Source organism: Sinocyclocheilus grahami, unplaced genomic scaffold (genome assembly GCF_001515645.1).
Source record: "Sinocyclocheilus grahami isolate Dianchi unplaced genomic scaffold, SAMN03320097.WGS_v1.1 scaffold520.1, whole genome shotgun sequence".
Taxonomy (NCBI): Eukaryota; Metazoa; Chordata; class Actinopteri; order Cypriniformes; family Cyprinidae; genus Sinocyclocheilus; species Sinocyclocheilus grahami.
The window spans coordinates 665,815-680,950 of record NW_015505699.1 but is presented as its reverse complement, the minus strand read 5'-3'; the positions used below and the strand labels follow the sequence as shown (position 1 = coordinate 680,950).

The window sequence follows — 15,136 nt, the reverse complement described above, 5'->3', positions numbered from 1 at the left end:
ATATATACAGGTATATACATACATACACACACACAGTATATTTATACAAAATGTATATGTATGTATACATATAGGCCTACTATACTAAATAATAGCTTTATAGTCTTATTAGTCTAAATTTGGCCTACATGCCTTTTATGAAGGGCCAATCCGTTATCTGAAGTATTCTTATTTTTAATTATTTTATTAACAACGGTAACAGTAACTATATAAAGTATCAAATTATTATTTTAAATAATATTTTAAAATAATTCATATTACATTTGCAAACATCTAGGCTATATAATTAATTGCATAGAATAATACTGTACATACTAACCATAATGATGGTTAATAACAACAACAACAATAATTATTATTATTGTAATTATATATATTAATAAACTATTATTATTATTATATGTAATATAATACAAGTTGTATCATTAAGTTATCCAAATGTAATGATCAAACTTAATTATCAACCCTTCAGAGAGTTTGATTAGAGATTGAGGCGTTTGATTTTCAGCGTTCACAGATTTTTCGCGCACTTCCGTGCCGTGTTCGCTGGAGACTGGAGAGGCGCAATCAGGCTGCGCGTTGTTGCGGTGCGTGCGTGCTGACGGAGCCGGTGCGCCGGTAGCCTCAGTGCTGTACTGTACTATGGACCAGCGGAGCAGCGCTGAGACAGAGCCGGATCTCTCCGTCGCGACGGAGCTGCAGTGCAGGAAGCAGGAGCAGGAGAAGCTGTCGGGGGTGGTGAAGAGCGTGCACCGAAAACTCCGCAGGAAATACATTGAAGGTACTGCATGAGATGCGTAGCTGTGTAGCCTAGCCTAGACCAGCTTCTATAGTCTGGCCTGATCAGAGACGCGGACATTTAAACGCCTGGAAAACAACCGTGGACCTACGAGAACAAAAATGAGTTAATAAAAGAGTTATTTTAATGTAAACTTAGATTGCATGACTGTTGACATGAACTGATTTCGTACTTGGCTCATTTTGGAAACCATTGGCTGTGGCTCAAAACCTAGTGAGCTGCCTACATAGACAGCATTTTGGGTAACATTTGAATAGAATGTTCCGAACGCTCTAAAATAATGCTGTCTATGTAGGCAGCACATTAGGTATTGAAACAGCCTCTTTCTTTCTGTCTGTCTGTCTGTCTGTCTGTCTGTCTGTCTGTATGTAGCACGACGTTATAGTTTAGTCAGCAAGCCTGTGCAGGGTCGTTCATCTGTTCCTGTTTTGCTCTTCATTGATCCGACGGCTGTGTTTGAAAGCATAAACAATTTTTAATTCTCTTTAGGGAAGAAAAAGGCAATAAAGCAAGAATTTATGAGCATGATCCCTCTGAATTATGTACACTGACTGTGTACACTGTACAGGTGACAAGTGTGCTGCTCTGAAAGCTTTAGTGTCCTCTTCACTGTCAATTATTTATCCATTTATAGTTTAACACCTTTCTTATCTAATGACCTAATACACCTATGATAAATAATGGTCAGCTGACTAATTTTTAGTGTGTCTACTTGCTGGGGATGGTATAGTATAGGCAAAATAAGTATATATAGCGTGTTTTTTTTGTGTGTTTTTTAAACTTTTAACATTTGGTTTAAGGATAAATATATTAAAAGTACAAAAAATAAGTATTAAATAAGTGAACTGGAAATTTAATTCAACCAAGTGTCAACAGAAGAATTGCAATCAGGAAGAGTTAGAGCTGACGTCAGTTATATTGGTTTCAGTGTGACAATGTCACTGTGGTTATGAGCACTTGTGTTGTAAATCTGGATTTTTTTTAGTTGCCTACTCTTTAGTACACTAGCTTCTCTCCTCAGTTGACTTTCCTATTAGAGATTTTAGCATGTTCTTTTTTTAAAGTGTACCTAAAAAAAGAACAAAATTCACTGATAGTGTTCTGACTTAAATATCAAGTTAAATATCTGCATCCAGTCTTTTTTTGGCAACCTTGGAGGTCTTGGCCTTCTCCACTGTATATAAAACAAACATGCAACACTGTCATCAACACATGTCATGTTGAAGGGAAGGGACCCTTCACCCAAAAATTAAAACTCTCAGCAAATCTCAAAATATCTTGTTTGATGTTCCACAGAAAAAAGAAAGTAATACAGGTTTGGAAAGAAATGAGGGTGAGTAAATGAAGACAGAATTTACATTTTTGGGTGAACTATCACTTTAAGCACAGTCTATCACGTTTAAAAATGCCATTTTTCGGCCCATATTTTGTACCCAGTTTTTGGAAAGTGTCTCTTGTTATGTCTGATGAAGACTAAGTCCCAAAAAACGATGCGTGCACATTTTTTAAAAAGGATGTAAAAATATTATCTTGAGAATAGTAAGACAAATAGACCTAGTCTTTTTATTGATAGAGATAACTGACTGTGGGAGGATGTTGTTACATTTCCTGTTACAGTCTTGCACTGCAGTGAGCTTCATCCAAGACGGATATCATGACAGAGATTATGAAATGTTATATTTTTGCCTGCAATCAGTTGTACCCGCAGGACGCCTAACTTAATATAAAATACCACCATGTTTATACCGTCTGACTTTAAATGTGTTGTTGAGTTTCTCATGGTTCAGACTAGCTTTATCGAATCTTCCCCCGAGAGGGATGAGCAGTGCTATGAATCCCACACACAGTAGTCTATTCACAAGACCCCGTGATGGGTTAATAAGGAAGGCGTGATCTGGTCTTCTTGGCATTGTACAGCAGTATTCATATGTAACGGGGCGGCAGTCTCTTCCCTTCTTGTCTTATTCTCTGTAAATCTGATAAGGCCTGTATTTTCCATTCTGTCATGGGACGGCTCAATTTTTGTCAGTTCTTGCCCTCCCGAGCACTCTTGTAGGGTAGCGGTTGCTTTCTGGTGTCATCGGTGTTATCAGCAAGTTTGTGAACTGTGTGAATCAGCACAAACGCTTTGATCATACTGTACTTTTGAGCTTGGCGATGGAGTTTCACTGAGTTGTTGAAGAAATCGGACTGTGTTTTGTGAGCCTTCTGAGGCTACGGTTTCAGAATCGAAATTTAGAGGAAGCACAACATCAGCTGACCTTTGAAAGTAGGCTTTGTGAAAATGTTCACTTAGTTATGGCTCGCAGAAGGATCAATCATGACTGTACGCTCCTCTGTTTTGTCTTTTCGACTGCAGTGGGAGATTTCGAGAAAATATGGCGTGAACATTGTGAAGACGAGCAGACTCTTAGCGAATATGCCATGGCCATGAAGAACTTGGCTGACAACCACTGGGCGAATAAATGCGAGGGCGAGGGGCGCATCGAGTGGTGCCGCAGGTATGAGTGCTAATGGTTAGTATTTTATGTTGAGTAGCTGATTTGGTATTTATTGCTGTTAAATCGCTCTTGCCACAGTGTTTGCCAGAAGTACTTCCAGGAAGGAGGGATGAGGCGAGTGTTGGAGAAGGATGAGAAAAGCACTAGGCATGCCGCAGCTGGGAATAACACATCCGCAAACTCTCCACCACAGTCATCCTCTTCAAGGTGCTCTAGAATGATATTAACACTGCAAATCCACAAATTTAACAGATGGTAATGAGTTAATTGACTAAATCAGCTTTTTATTCATGCTTCGTAACAGCTCAACGTTCCAGCTTGGGAGGATACGACTGCTGGATGTGGGCAGCTGTTTCAATCCCTTCCTGAAGTTTGACGAGTTTCTGACTGTTGGAATCGACATTGTGCCAGCAGTAGAGGTTTGTGTTTCTTGAAGTTACATGAGATCGTAGGCTTGTTAATTAACTTAACAATTAATAAAATATTGTTGGCGCCAGTAGCCTTGTGAGCAATGCGCCGATATACAGCGTTGTTGCGCAACGGGTGTCCCGAGTTCGAATCCCGAATCGATGACCTTTCCAGATCCCGCCCCCCATCTCTCTCCCAATTCGCTTCCTGTCAGCTCTGATCTGTCCTATCATAATAAAGGCGAAAATGCCAAAAATAAATCTTTAAAAAAAATTCAATAAATTGTCATATACCCTGACTAAAATTTGCTATTGGTTACATTACATTGTTTCTTTGTCTGAATCTATTAATTTATTTACTCAAAACCTTAAAAATATGGCTTGAATACACCTCTTTATATTTTAGTTTTTTGGGCATCAATTTAAAAAACTCAAAAATGTCAGGGTAGTACAACCATCCTGGCAATGAAGTATTTTATGCTCACCAGGGTTGCATTTATTTAATAAAAAAACAGTAAAAACAGGATTATTGTGAATATATTATTACAATTTAAAGTAACTGTTTTCTATTTCAGTGTATTTTAAAATTTAATTTATTTCTGTGATGTAAAGCTGAATTTTCAGCAGCCATTACTCCAGTCTCACATTATCCTTAAAAAATCATTTTAATATGCAAGAAACATTTCTTCTTATCAATGTTGAATGCAGTTGTACTGCTTAAATTTGAGGAAACAGTGATACATTTTTTTTTGTATTTTTTGATGACTAGAAAGTTTTGAAAAACAGCATTTATTTCAAATAAAAATGTGTGTATTAAATATTGTAAATGTCTTGACTGTCATTTTTATCAATTGAATGCATTTTTCATATAAAAAAAAACTTTTGAATAATAGTATAATGGTGACGCTACATTTTATAGTCATTAAATTGAAACTTTTGCAAAAATTTATATAAAAGTTTTTCAAAACCAGTATGAATACAAAAAGTACATTTCTAGGAAATTACTATATAATACATGTATTTATATCCGTTATCTTAGACGCTCTTTCTGTCATTGACCCTTGTACTAATTTTACCTGTCCTGCTGAGTCAAGCTAAATGTTCAGATTTTTTTTGTTCCTCTTTATGGCTACAGAGCGTCTACAAATGCGACTTTCTGAACCTGCAGCTGCAGCAGCCTCTGCAGCTGGCCAGCGATGCCTTGGATGCCTTCCTGCGGCAGCTGTGCGGCCCCATCGACGCTTTACCTGCACAGTTATTTCACGTGGTAGTCTTCTCCCTGCTTCTCTCCTACTTCCCCTCGCCCTACCAGCGCTGGCTCTGCTGCAAGAAAGCACATGAACTCCTGACCCTGAACGGCCTGCTCCTCATCATCACCCCCGACTCCTCCCACCAGGGCCGGCACGCACTTATGATGCGCAGCTGGCGAGTTGCAGTGGAGTCTCTGGGCTTCAAGCACTACAAGTACGTCAAGTTCTCCCACATGCACCTGATTGCTTTCCGCAAGGTGTCGCCCACCACCAGCAGCGACCTGGTCAGCCGCAACTACCCGGAGATGCTTTACATCCCGCAGGACTTTAACACTCTCGACGAGGATGGATTCGCAGATTGCTACGAACCTTTGCACTCCGATTTCGAGGACGACCAGTTGGCTTGTAGCGTCGCGGAATTGCCAGACACACCGTATGATTCGGACTCGGGTGAGAGCCAGAGCAGCTCGGCTCCCTTCCACGAGCTGGAAGACCCTATTTTGCTGCAGAGCTGAACTTGTTAACTGCCCCTCTTGATATTTAGTACCCTACCTTCGTGCTGCCAAAATTGCTCTGCTGCGTTTGTGTACTCTACCCCTTTTTAAGAAGCAAAAAGTTTGCACAGAGTGAATGAGGACGTTTAAGTGAGCGATTTTTTAAGAGTGTGCAAGACATCCTTTTGAACACAAATGTACACACTAAACAATCTTAACTAAGAAATAGAAGTGATGTGGTTTTGTAACAGAAGCAGCTGAGTGATTTCAGGTCGAGGGAGATTTTGCTCACCCACTTTGGCTGTTTTCTCATTTTTAGAATGACTGGACAAACCTTTTCAGACTAGCTTAACTTATACCTTAGGCGTCAGTGTCAAAAGATCCAACCTTTTGGTCAGTTACCATATTGTTTTGGACTTTTTTAGCTGATTTTCGTAAAAGGATAGTTTGCCCAAATATGCCGTTTCAAACCTGTATGATGTCCGTCTTCTCTGAAATGCATATTCTTTGAAAAAATGCCTCAGTGTAATTTTGTCCATACAGTCAAAGTCAATGTAACTTTTAGTAACAATGAAACTCAATGGGGTCCAAAAAGATGTTGTTTTGGACCCCATTGAGTTTTATTGTTACTAAAAGTTACATTGAAACGAAAGTTACAATGAAAGTCATTTTGGACCCCATTGACTTCCATTGTAAGAACAAAAAAAGTTCAACATTAAAGTAAAAAGAATTGAATACAGTTTTGGAACATGGCGGTGAAAAAATGATGACAGAATGTTCCATTTTTGCGTGAACTATCCAATTAATGGTTTGATTCTTAGCAGGTTTTCACTGGACATTTTAGATTGCAATTTCAGCCATCTGTTCTCTACCTACTTTTTTTTGAATAGCCTTTATCAATGATATTTGTAGCATTTTAAGTGTCTGCAGAACTTGTGCGTGTTTGGTTATGTGACATTGTAACTGTGAATGTGGATTTCTCGCTTCAACAAGGTACAAATCGTGCAAAGTAGTCATAGTTTTTCAGAACAAACAATCTTGCAGGTGACCGGATTGGATGCATGCATGGGGCAATGCGTTTCTAATCTTGCGATCAAACGGCCTGAAAGTAGCTGCGTGTCTGCCTTAGTTTTTGCTTTAACCGCTATTATAACTAGTAATATCCGATTGCTTGTCAGTAGTATGTAGTATGGAAGAGGTTAGATTTCTCTGCATTTCGCCATAATGTGACTTTATTGAGTAGGATGATTGTTTACTCTTGACTGTTTACTCTCGAAACCTTCGGTTGCTCTAAATCTACTTCCTGTATCGTTATCTGGTGTAAATCCCAGTGAGTGTTTCAGTACATTATTTTAGTTTCCCGCTTTCAGTTACAAAATAATGCTTTGAAGGTACAAAAATTAGCAAAGTACGCTGCCAAATATTGATTTAAAAGTACTACAAAAAGATTGTTGCGTATCACTGTATGTTTTTTAGCTTCTATGTATGTAACTGCAGAATTTGCAGCTTTTTTATTCACTCCAGGTTCTTAAAAACACTATTTTGACTGTCAAAGCACATATTTGCACGTTTTCGATAACACCCTTCGTAGAGTTGGCAAAATATCGATATTGGCATCAGCACTTCATTAGAACAGCAATACGTTCATAATCATAAACGGTCAAAAATTCCCTATATCACTGTAACCTGGCAGTTATATTGAGTAACTGATATTAGGCACTGTTTTCTATTGTATTCATGTGGCTACCGTTTGGTAAACCAGATGACATGAGAATATGCTGTGATGGGTCTTTACTCTTGAAGGAATGTGTGAGATACATTCAGTACATTGGGGTTCTGTTGAAGTATCTATGTGAGGTTTTGGTGTTAGGCACTTTAAATGTGTTTTAGGGGTGCCAAAAATAAGTGTGGAAAGATTTGAAACGGTGATAGAATTCAGTATGTGACCTTTCAGGGTATCAGAAAAAAAATCCTCCTCAAGGTGCCTTCAAACACAAATTATATTTTTGCATTTGTGATCATATAGACTGGATTCAAGAACAGGCTACTGATTGTCATAAGAAAGTGCGATAATTTCTCTCCCACAGTAAACAGTGACAGAACATACTTTCAGCAAATTAACCAGCTCTTGGAAAAAAAGGACTGAAATATACTGCCCTGTTAGCAATAGCAGTTAAAGGCATTATTTAGTCTGTACTCGATTTATAAATCCAAGAAAAAAAGACATTTTAAAACATTAAAAAATTTAAAAAAAAAAAAAAAGCTTTGTGTTATATTGTTTACTTGGTGGTGTGTTCAGATATTCACATATCAAATGTCTTTGTCTTCCCCAGGCTCTAATCCACTGTTTGCATGATTGATTTTCTTTATCAGTGTTATGATGGTTGACTCCCACAGAACCGGACTATTTGTGAGGAATATTGTTATTCATCTTTTATAAATAAAGGTTTTTGTTGCCTTCTCTCTGGTCTTTCAGTTGCCTGAAGCAGGTCACTTTAAATGCTTTACAGCTATTCTATTCTAGCGATTATATATGTTTCATATCTGACAGAATACATTTTAAATGTTTATCTGTTGTAGTGCGAATGTACACAAAAGTTTGGGGTCAGTAATATTTTTTCATTCAGCAAGGATGCATTAAATTGATCAAAGGTGTCAGTAAAGATTGTTAAAATAATTGTATTATAATGGATGGATATAATAGATTATAATGTTACACAGCATTGATGTTAAGAAATCTTTCTTGAGCAGCAAATTGGCATATTAAAATCACGTGACACCGAAGACTGGAGAAATGGCTGCTGAAAATTCAGCTTTGCATTACAGGAATTACATTTTAAAATCAGCAATTTTAAAACGTAATAATATTTCACAATATTACCGTTTTTACTGTATTATTAATTAAATAAATGCAACCTTGGTAAGAATGAGACATTTCAAAAACATAAATCTCATATAAATTTATATAAACAAAAACGTATACCCGTGTACAAATTTTCCAGTATTTTTAATATTGTAAAAGCATTTTTGCTATAAATAACAGAGGTGTAAATAAAACATTTTATTCCATTCACCCCAGTTTCACTGAGACGACGATGGACGCGGTGTTTGTCCTTTCAGGGATTCCGTAGCGGCTTAATACCGATGTGCAAACATGGCGGACATTGAGCGAAGTTTAGGCGATGGCTCTGGGTTTTGTGCGATACATTTCCAGGTTTAGTTGGTTTTCTGTAAACGACAACGCTCAATGACTTGTATATCTACTTGCGTATTTCTTTTAGCTTGATTCAATCGACGTTACTCTCGTGAACAGAAGCAACACATTCTGTGAACTTTCTGATGCCGGTAAACGCACTGGAATCTGCTCGACTAAATCAGACTGACAGCACGTTAAAACTCTTCACCTCTTATTTAGTAACTTTTGACGAGTTTAACATTTGCACATCTACTTCACGCCTTCGTTATACCATGACCTTGAGTTGAACTGTTCGGTTCATGCAGCATAACAGGTGGATATTGACAATGTTTCATTGTAGATGTTACTCTAACCTTTGCACTAAAATGTCTCTAGGAACGGTTTAGTTTGAGATTTACCTCAAATCCACCATACAATATGCCTTTCTTACATCCTTTTTGCTGAATAGTTGTGTCGCGAATAATTGTTCCTGTTGTGACATATAAATTACATCACTCGCGACGTTGAGTCTGCAAGTTTTTTCTGTTGTTGTGCGAGTTTGAACTCTGCAACGATGTGCAAGCTGCTCAAGTATTGCTTCAGTCACTTCCTTTACGCTGTGATGACCCGGCTGGACGAAGCCAACAAAGGGGTCAGCATGTGGTCATCCATTCGGTACCTCGGTTACCTGTCCAGCCTGAACTCCCTGGTGGCCATTTGCCTGGGAATTTACATACAATGGGAGAAAACCGCAGACACTATCATCTTGGTCATTTTCATTTTGGGCCTCTTCGTTCTTGGGATTGCCTGCATTCTCCACTATTACTTCGGCATGGAGAGCGTCAGCCTGTTTCTCCTGCATCTGTGGTTTGGTTTCCTTCTGGGTTTGCTGTGCTTCATCAATGTCCCGTCCAAAGAGCTCGATGTTAAGGAGCAGGTGGCCAACTATATGTTAATAGCAAGTATTGCGATACGAACCCTATGGGCTTTGGTTGGAAGAATGTGCGGTTATACCCGACATCAACCCACCTTCCTCACCTCAAGGGAAGCTTTGGAGCTCACAGGCTTCGCTGTGGCCAGCACAACCTTGGTCAGCCAAAAATCCATAAGTCTTGTGGTCCTGTCACTGGCTTTGGCTGCTCTAATTGTGGATTTGCGCATGAAGTCCCTCTTCGCGATCCCAAACCTGGTCTGCTTCTCGGTTGTCGCTGCGTTCTTCTTCCAGGAGTCTTTAGGAGTGTCAACCAACCCCTTCGCCTTGTCTTGCTTCCTCAGCCGCCTCGTCTGCGACCCATTACTGGACGTCTACTTCAGCGGACTTTCGGTCACCGAACGCTGGTCACCGCTGCTACTGAGAAGAGGCCTGTGGAGGCGTTTATCGCTTCTTCCTCTGGTTGTCATGGAGGTGATGTTTTTGATCGTGGCCGCTCTGAAGATGAGAGATCTGGATCGGTGGTATCTTCTCATCCCGGGTCTTTCAGGATCTGCTGTTTTCTGGATCATCTGCCACCTGGTTTTTCTCGTCACGCTGTGGGGTTTTCACAGCAAGCTGAGTGACTGTCAGAAGATGTGCATGGTGCACACGTCAGAGGCTGGAGAGCTGGACCGGGTCATGGCGTCTAAGGGGATGCGGCACTTCTGTCTCATATCGAAACGCCTGGTGCTTTTCAGCCTGATGTCCACCATCATACTCGGGGCTCTGGGTTGGCAGGTAAGGCTTCCTGTGAAAATCTTTCTTAGTTTTAAAAATTTCGTTCTTGTGTTCATGGTTTTACATGGTTTAGAAAAACCTTTATACAATTTTCAAAAAAGGTTTAGACATAATGGCTCTAAGTAAAAGTGACATGTTTTTCTTACACCTTGAATATACATGTGTGACTGTCAGTTCTTTAAAAAAAGTTTTAAAAATATTTTAAAGGGTTAGTTCACCCAAAAATGAAAATTCTGTCATTAATTGCTCACCCTCGTGTCGTTCCAAACCTGTAGAATTTTCGATCATCATCTGAACACAAATTAAGTTATTTTTGATGAAATCCGAGAGCTTTCTGACCCTGCATAGACAGCAACGCAACTGAAACGTTCAAGGCCCAGAAAGGTTGTAAGGACATCGTTAAAATAGTCCATGTGACATCAGTGGTTCAACCTTCATTTTATGAAGCTACGAGAATACTTTTTGTTTGCAAAGAAAACAAAAATAATGACTTTATTCAACAATTTCTTCTCTTCCATGTTAGTCTTCTATGCGCTTTTATGAGAGTACCACGATGAGTAATTAATGACAATGTAAATGTTTGGATAACCCTCCCTCAAGGTATACAGTATAGTTATTCATTCATATATATGTTTTTTTTTTTTACTAATATCAAATGAATATTTCATAAATATTTCACATTCTATTTTGGAAGTCACACCAGATGATGGTGTACATAAAAAGGTCCTCTCTATGATATAATTTCCTGTTTTATGGTTATTTTTCATGCTTATTGGTTTCACACCATGACTTTGATTTGGCACACAAATGTTTTTTAAGTAATAATATGTGGTAATGCACCTAACTGTTATAAATAACTTTTCTATTTTATACATTTCTAGAATATAATTTCTAGAATATAAATATAGCCTGAATTTTCAGCATCACTACTACAGTCTTCAGTGTCACAGGATCCTTCAGAAATCATTTTAATATGATTTGCTGCTTAGAAACATTTATTATTATCAATGTTGAAAGTTGTGCTGCTTAATATCTTTGTGGAAACCATGATAAGGGTGGGGATAATTTTCTTTGGTCTTAAATGTATTGTTTTCTTCTACAGCCGTCCAACAGTCTGTTTATTGCATTGTTTCTGCTGGTGCTGCCTCTGGAGTCACTAGCCCACGGTCTCTTCCATGAGCTGGGAAACAGCCTCGGAGGAACCTGTGTCGGCTACGCTGTGGTGATTCCTACCAACTATTGCAGGCACTGGAAACATATACACTCACATTTCACTAACTTCAGGTCAGTAACTTACACAGAGGGTCAGTATTTCATCCTCATCCTCTCGTTTTCTTTCAGCCCAGATGGTCAGCCCACCCTGCTCCCCCCAGCGCATGTGCAGGAGCTCAACTTGCGTTCCACAGGGATGCTTAACAACGTGCAGCGCTTCTTCTCTCATCACATGATCGAGACCTATGGTTGTGATTACTCCACGAGCGGTTTGAGTCTGGAAGCCCTGCAAGCTAAGCTCTGCATTTTCATGGAGGCGCACACGGCTGACGGCCCACGACACGACACCTACGTGCTGTATTACAGCGGACACAGCCACCGCAGCGGAGAGTGGGCTCTAGCAGGTGGGAGAATCATTACATAACATTCTTTCCTGTAGAAACAGACACAACAGAACCTGGGAGAATCTCATAACTTAAAACTCAAAAACATTCACCCAAAGTGGAAAAAAAAAAAGAAATGAGAAAAATGTATTTTGTGTATGGAACATTTTTAAAAATGCATTTTCCTTCAATTCTTATTAAGAAGTGTATTTGAAAATTATAAAGTTTTATTATTTTTGTGCCTTTATATGTATGCTAATTTTTATTTAAAAATCATTAACAAGACACTAACAGTTTTTTTACTGTATTAAGATGCTGTGTAATAGTAATGAAAATAACAGAATTTGTGACAAGAATAATCTGTTATATATCGTCTGTAACATCTATTCAATTCAAGTTTATTTGTATAGCGCTTTTCACGATACAAATCAGCAAATTAAGTTTCTACAATATTTAGTGGTAGCTTATTAGTGGTGACTGTCAGTTAATGTACATATGGCAGAAATGTATGGAAAAATCAATCAAAGACGTAATCAAACAGACGGTGAAGACTATTAACAGCAATTATTATATGATGCAATCAAACTTATAGCAAAATTTGATAGCAAAAAACATCTGTCATGTGTATTTGATTAAGCAAATGAATTAGCAAATACAACCATAAAGTATACTTTACAATTTAAAAATAGGATTTTTGTTTTGTCAAATGGCAACAATACAAATGATTTTTTTTATGGAAAATGAAATCTAATTTAGACCAGTTACAATTTTTTACATGTTTAAAATGCATATTCCTTCAATTCTTATTACTGTAATACAGAAACTCTCATTCATATTATTGTATTTGTAAAGGATTATATATTATTTCTGCGTTTTTAATTTTTGATCATTTTACTCACAGAAATCACTCAAACTAAATATGTCTGTATTATAGTAATGAAATCACTGGGGATATGAGAAAAAAATATGAAATTAAATTAAAACACCTGTTAAATGTATTACAGCAAATACAATCAAAATGTAAACCTATCTATCTGTCTGTCTGAAATACAATCATAATGTAAACCTGTCTGTCTATCTATCATCGATCTGTCTATCTGTCTATCTATCATCGATCCATCCATTAATCCATCTGTCCGTCTATCTATCTCTCTATCTATCTATCTATCTATCTGTCATCGATCCATCCATCCGTCTATCCATCATCTGTCTATCTGCCATCCATCCATCTATCTAGATTTTGCAAATAAATATGTTCTGGAGATTTGTTTGTAACTAACTCACATATTAGTAACATTTGCATACCATTTACATAAAAAGGCATTAAAAAAAATATGCATATGGAGCTCAGCCAAACTCTGGGAAAGAGTTTTATAGAGGGCTTTTTTTTGTCTTTTAATATAACCAGGTGGAGATGTTTTACGTCTAGATGAGATTGTGCAGCTCTGGAGAGAAAAGAACGCCGGAATCTGTTCCCGTCTCATCATTATTCTCGACACCGACAACTCGCTCCCCTGGGTGAAGGAGGTGCAGAAAATCGAGGGGCTTTATGTAGCGGTTCAAGGAGCAGTGCTCTCTAGTTCCACAGACCCGGAGGTCCAGGACGCGCCTCAGCTCGGGGACTTCACCTGTCAATGGGTTGATTTTAACTGCGACCCTGACAGCATAGTTCGGTGGTCTGAGCATGGGCGGCCCGTCCGAGCAGCCTACGGCATCTCCAGACACTGGAGCGACTACAAGCTTCACCTGCCCACTGAAAGCGACGTCACCAGGCACTGGAGACTCTACTTCCCACGCCTGACTTACCCTGTGGTCCAGCTCGCTCACTGGTGCGGCGGGTTGAACCTCTTTTGGGTTTGCGGATACTGCGTTCGACTGCTCCACAGGATCAAACTCACGTGGTTCCCACCTGCGGTGCTGGATACAGGCCAAGGTTTCAAACTGGTTAAATCGTAGAACAGGACCTAAAGTGTGGCGATACTGTAAGCAGCTGGTCTGAGCTGTATCTGGACATGGTGTGACGATCACATGTGACGATCACCTACGGCAGCTTTAGGTTGTATTGACCAGCATCGATTTATAAAATCTCAGGTGTAAAAACACTCCATGTGTGTGTTTGTGATTTGAAAAAAATAGCAAAAAATTGGCCAACGTACAAACAGGAATGTCATTGATTACTCAGTGAGGGTGAATTTTGTGAAAACATTTCTGGGTCATAGATCACCTCTAAATCAAAAGATAGATGAACATAAGATATTATATTTTGCATAAAGAAATAAAATCTATTTTTTGTTAAAAATATTATTTTAATGACAATTAAGTATAATTTCTTGTCAGGATCATAATGAAAAGATGTCATTATTGTAATATGAATTTTTTAAATTTTAAATTTAAATTATCTTATTATAATCCGTATTGGTAAAAAACCCCCGTCATTACTGCTGTGTGAATTATGATTTTTTTTTTATATTATATAAAATTATTCAACATACACAAAAACTGTTTTATTATAGTAAAAATAATTCCTGATTACAATATGAAAAATGTCAATACCATAATGCAAAATGTTTTGTTGATTTAAATTTTTAAATCATTTTTTTTATATTATATTATTGTTGTTATATTACACAACATATACAGGATTTTTTTTATTACAGTAAAAAATATCCCTGTGATTAAATAATGAAAAATGTCATTACCATAATGCAAAATATTTTTTGATTTAAATTTTTTTTATATTACATAAAACATATATGAAAATGATTGCAGTAAAAAATGAGAATCATCACATAAATGCAAATTTCTATCCTTAATTGTCATGAAAACCTTTTTTAAATTAATGACCTTAAAATAACTTTTAGTTTTTTATGCAAAATAATTTTTTCCTTTTGATATTATGGTAAATTATGGCCTGGAGATTTTTTTTTACGAGATTCACAAACAATATGTTACTGATGGGCCTAACAGCATTGCACCCACTAACCAATTCAGCTGTTACAGCTTTAACTTCTTGTATTGTTTTTAACTCCCACTGCCATTTTAACGCTTCTTTTTTCATGACTTTTGTAAACTCTGTTATAATGTATCAGCACTAAACCGTTGAATGCAGCATTTGTACACAGATCCAGCAGCACAGCGTGAAACCCATTACCAGCTCAGCCATTTTGCAGTGCCTCTTCTTAACTGCACTAGACAAAGCACAGC

At 37.9% G+C, this 15,136-nt stretch overlaps 2 protein-coding genes across 2 annotated transcripts; both read left to right on the top strand.

The window, feature by feature from the left end:
* Positions 1-498: 498 nt before the first annotated feature.
* Positions 499-6,154, top strand: LOC107554939 (probable methyltransferase BTM2 homolog). Its single transcript, XM_016237601.1, has 5 exons — positions 499-781; positions 3,159-3,300; positions 3,379-3,507; positions 3,605-3,719; positions 4,843-6,154. The coding sequence occupies exons 1-5, from the start codon at positions 643-645 to the stop codon at positions 5,470-5,472; spliced, it is 1,155 nt and encodes a 384-aa protein (XP_016093087.1). The 5' UTR covers positions 499-642; the 3' UTR covers positions 5,473-6,154.
* Positions 6,155-8,558: 2,404 nt separating this feature from the next.
* Positions 8,559-14,198, top strand: LOC107554960 (transmembrane protein 168-like). The gene is made up of 4 exons (XM_016237642.1): positions 8,559-10,337; positions 11,440-11,582; positions 11,679-11,953; positions 13,341-14,198. Exons 1-4 carry the CDS (start codon positions 9,201-9,203, stop codon positions 13,886-13,888), a joined length of 2,103 nt encoding a protein of 700 aa, XP_016093128.1. The 5' UTR covers positions 8,559-9,200; the 3' UTR covers positions 13,889-14,198.
* Positions 14,199-15,136: the final 938 nt, after the last annotated feature.

Excerpts from the sequence above, each read along its gene's own strand:
- LOC107554939 (XM_016237601.1), top strand. The coding sequence starts at position 643 with ATGGACCAGCGGAGCAGCGCTGAGACAGAGCCGGATCTCTCCGTCGCG. Across the intron at positions 782-3,158 it reads CCGCAGGAAATACATTGAAG|TGGGAGATTTCGAGAAAATA; the intron begins GTACTGCATGAG and ends TTTCGACTGCAG. Across the intron at positions 3,508-3,604 it reads CCACAGTCATCCTCTTCAAG|CTCAACGTTCCAGCTTGGGA; the intron begins GTGCTCTAGAAT and ends GCTTCGTAACAG.
- LOC107554960 (XM_016237642.1), top strand. The coding sequence starts at position 9,201 with ATGTGCAAGCTGCTCAAGTATTGCTTCAGTCACTTCCTTTACGCTGTG. Across the intron at positions 11,583-11,678 it reads ATTCCTACCAACTATTGCAG|CCCAGATGGTCAGCCCACCC; the intron begins GCACTGGAAACA and ends GTTTTCTTTCAG. Across the intron at positions 11,954-13,340 it reads CGGAGAGTGGGCTCTAGCAG|GTGGAGATGTTTTACGTCTA; the intron begins GTGGGAGAATCA and ends TAATATAACCAG.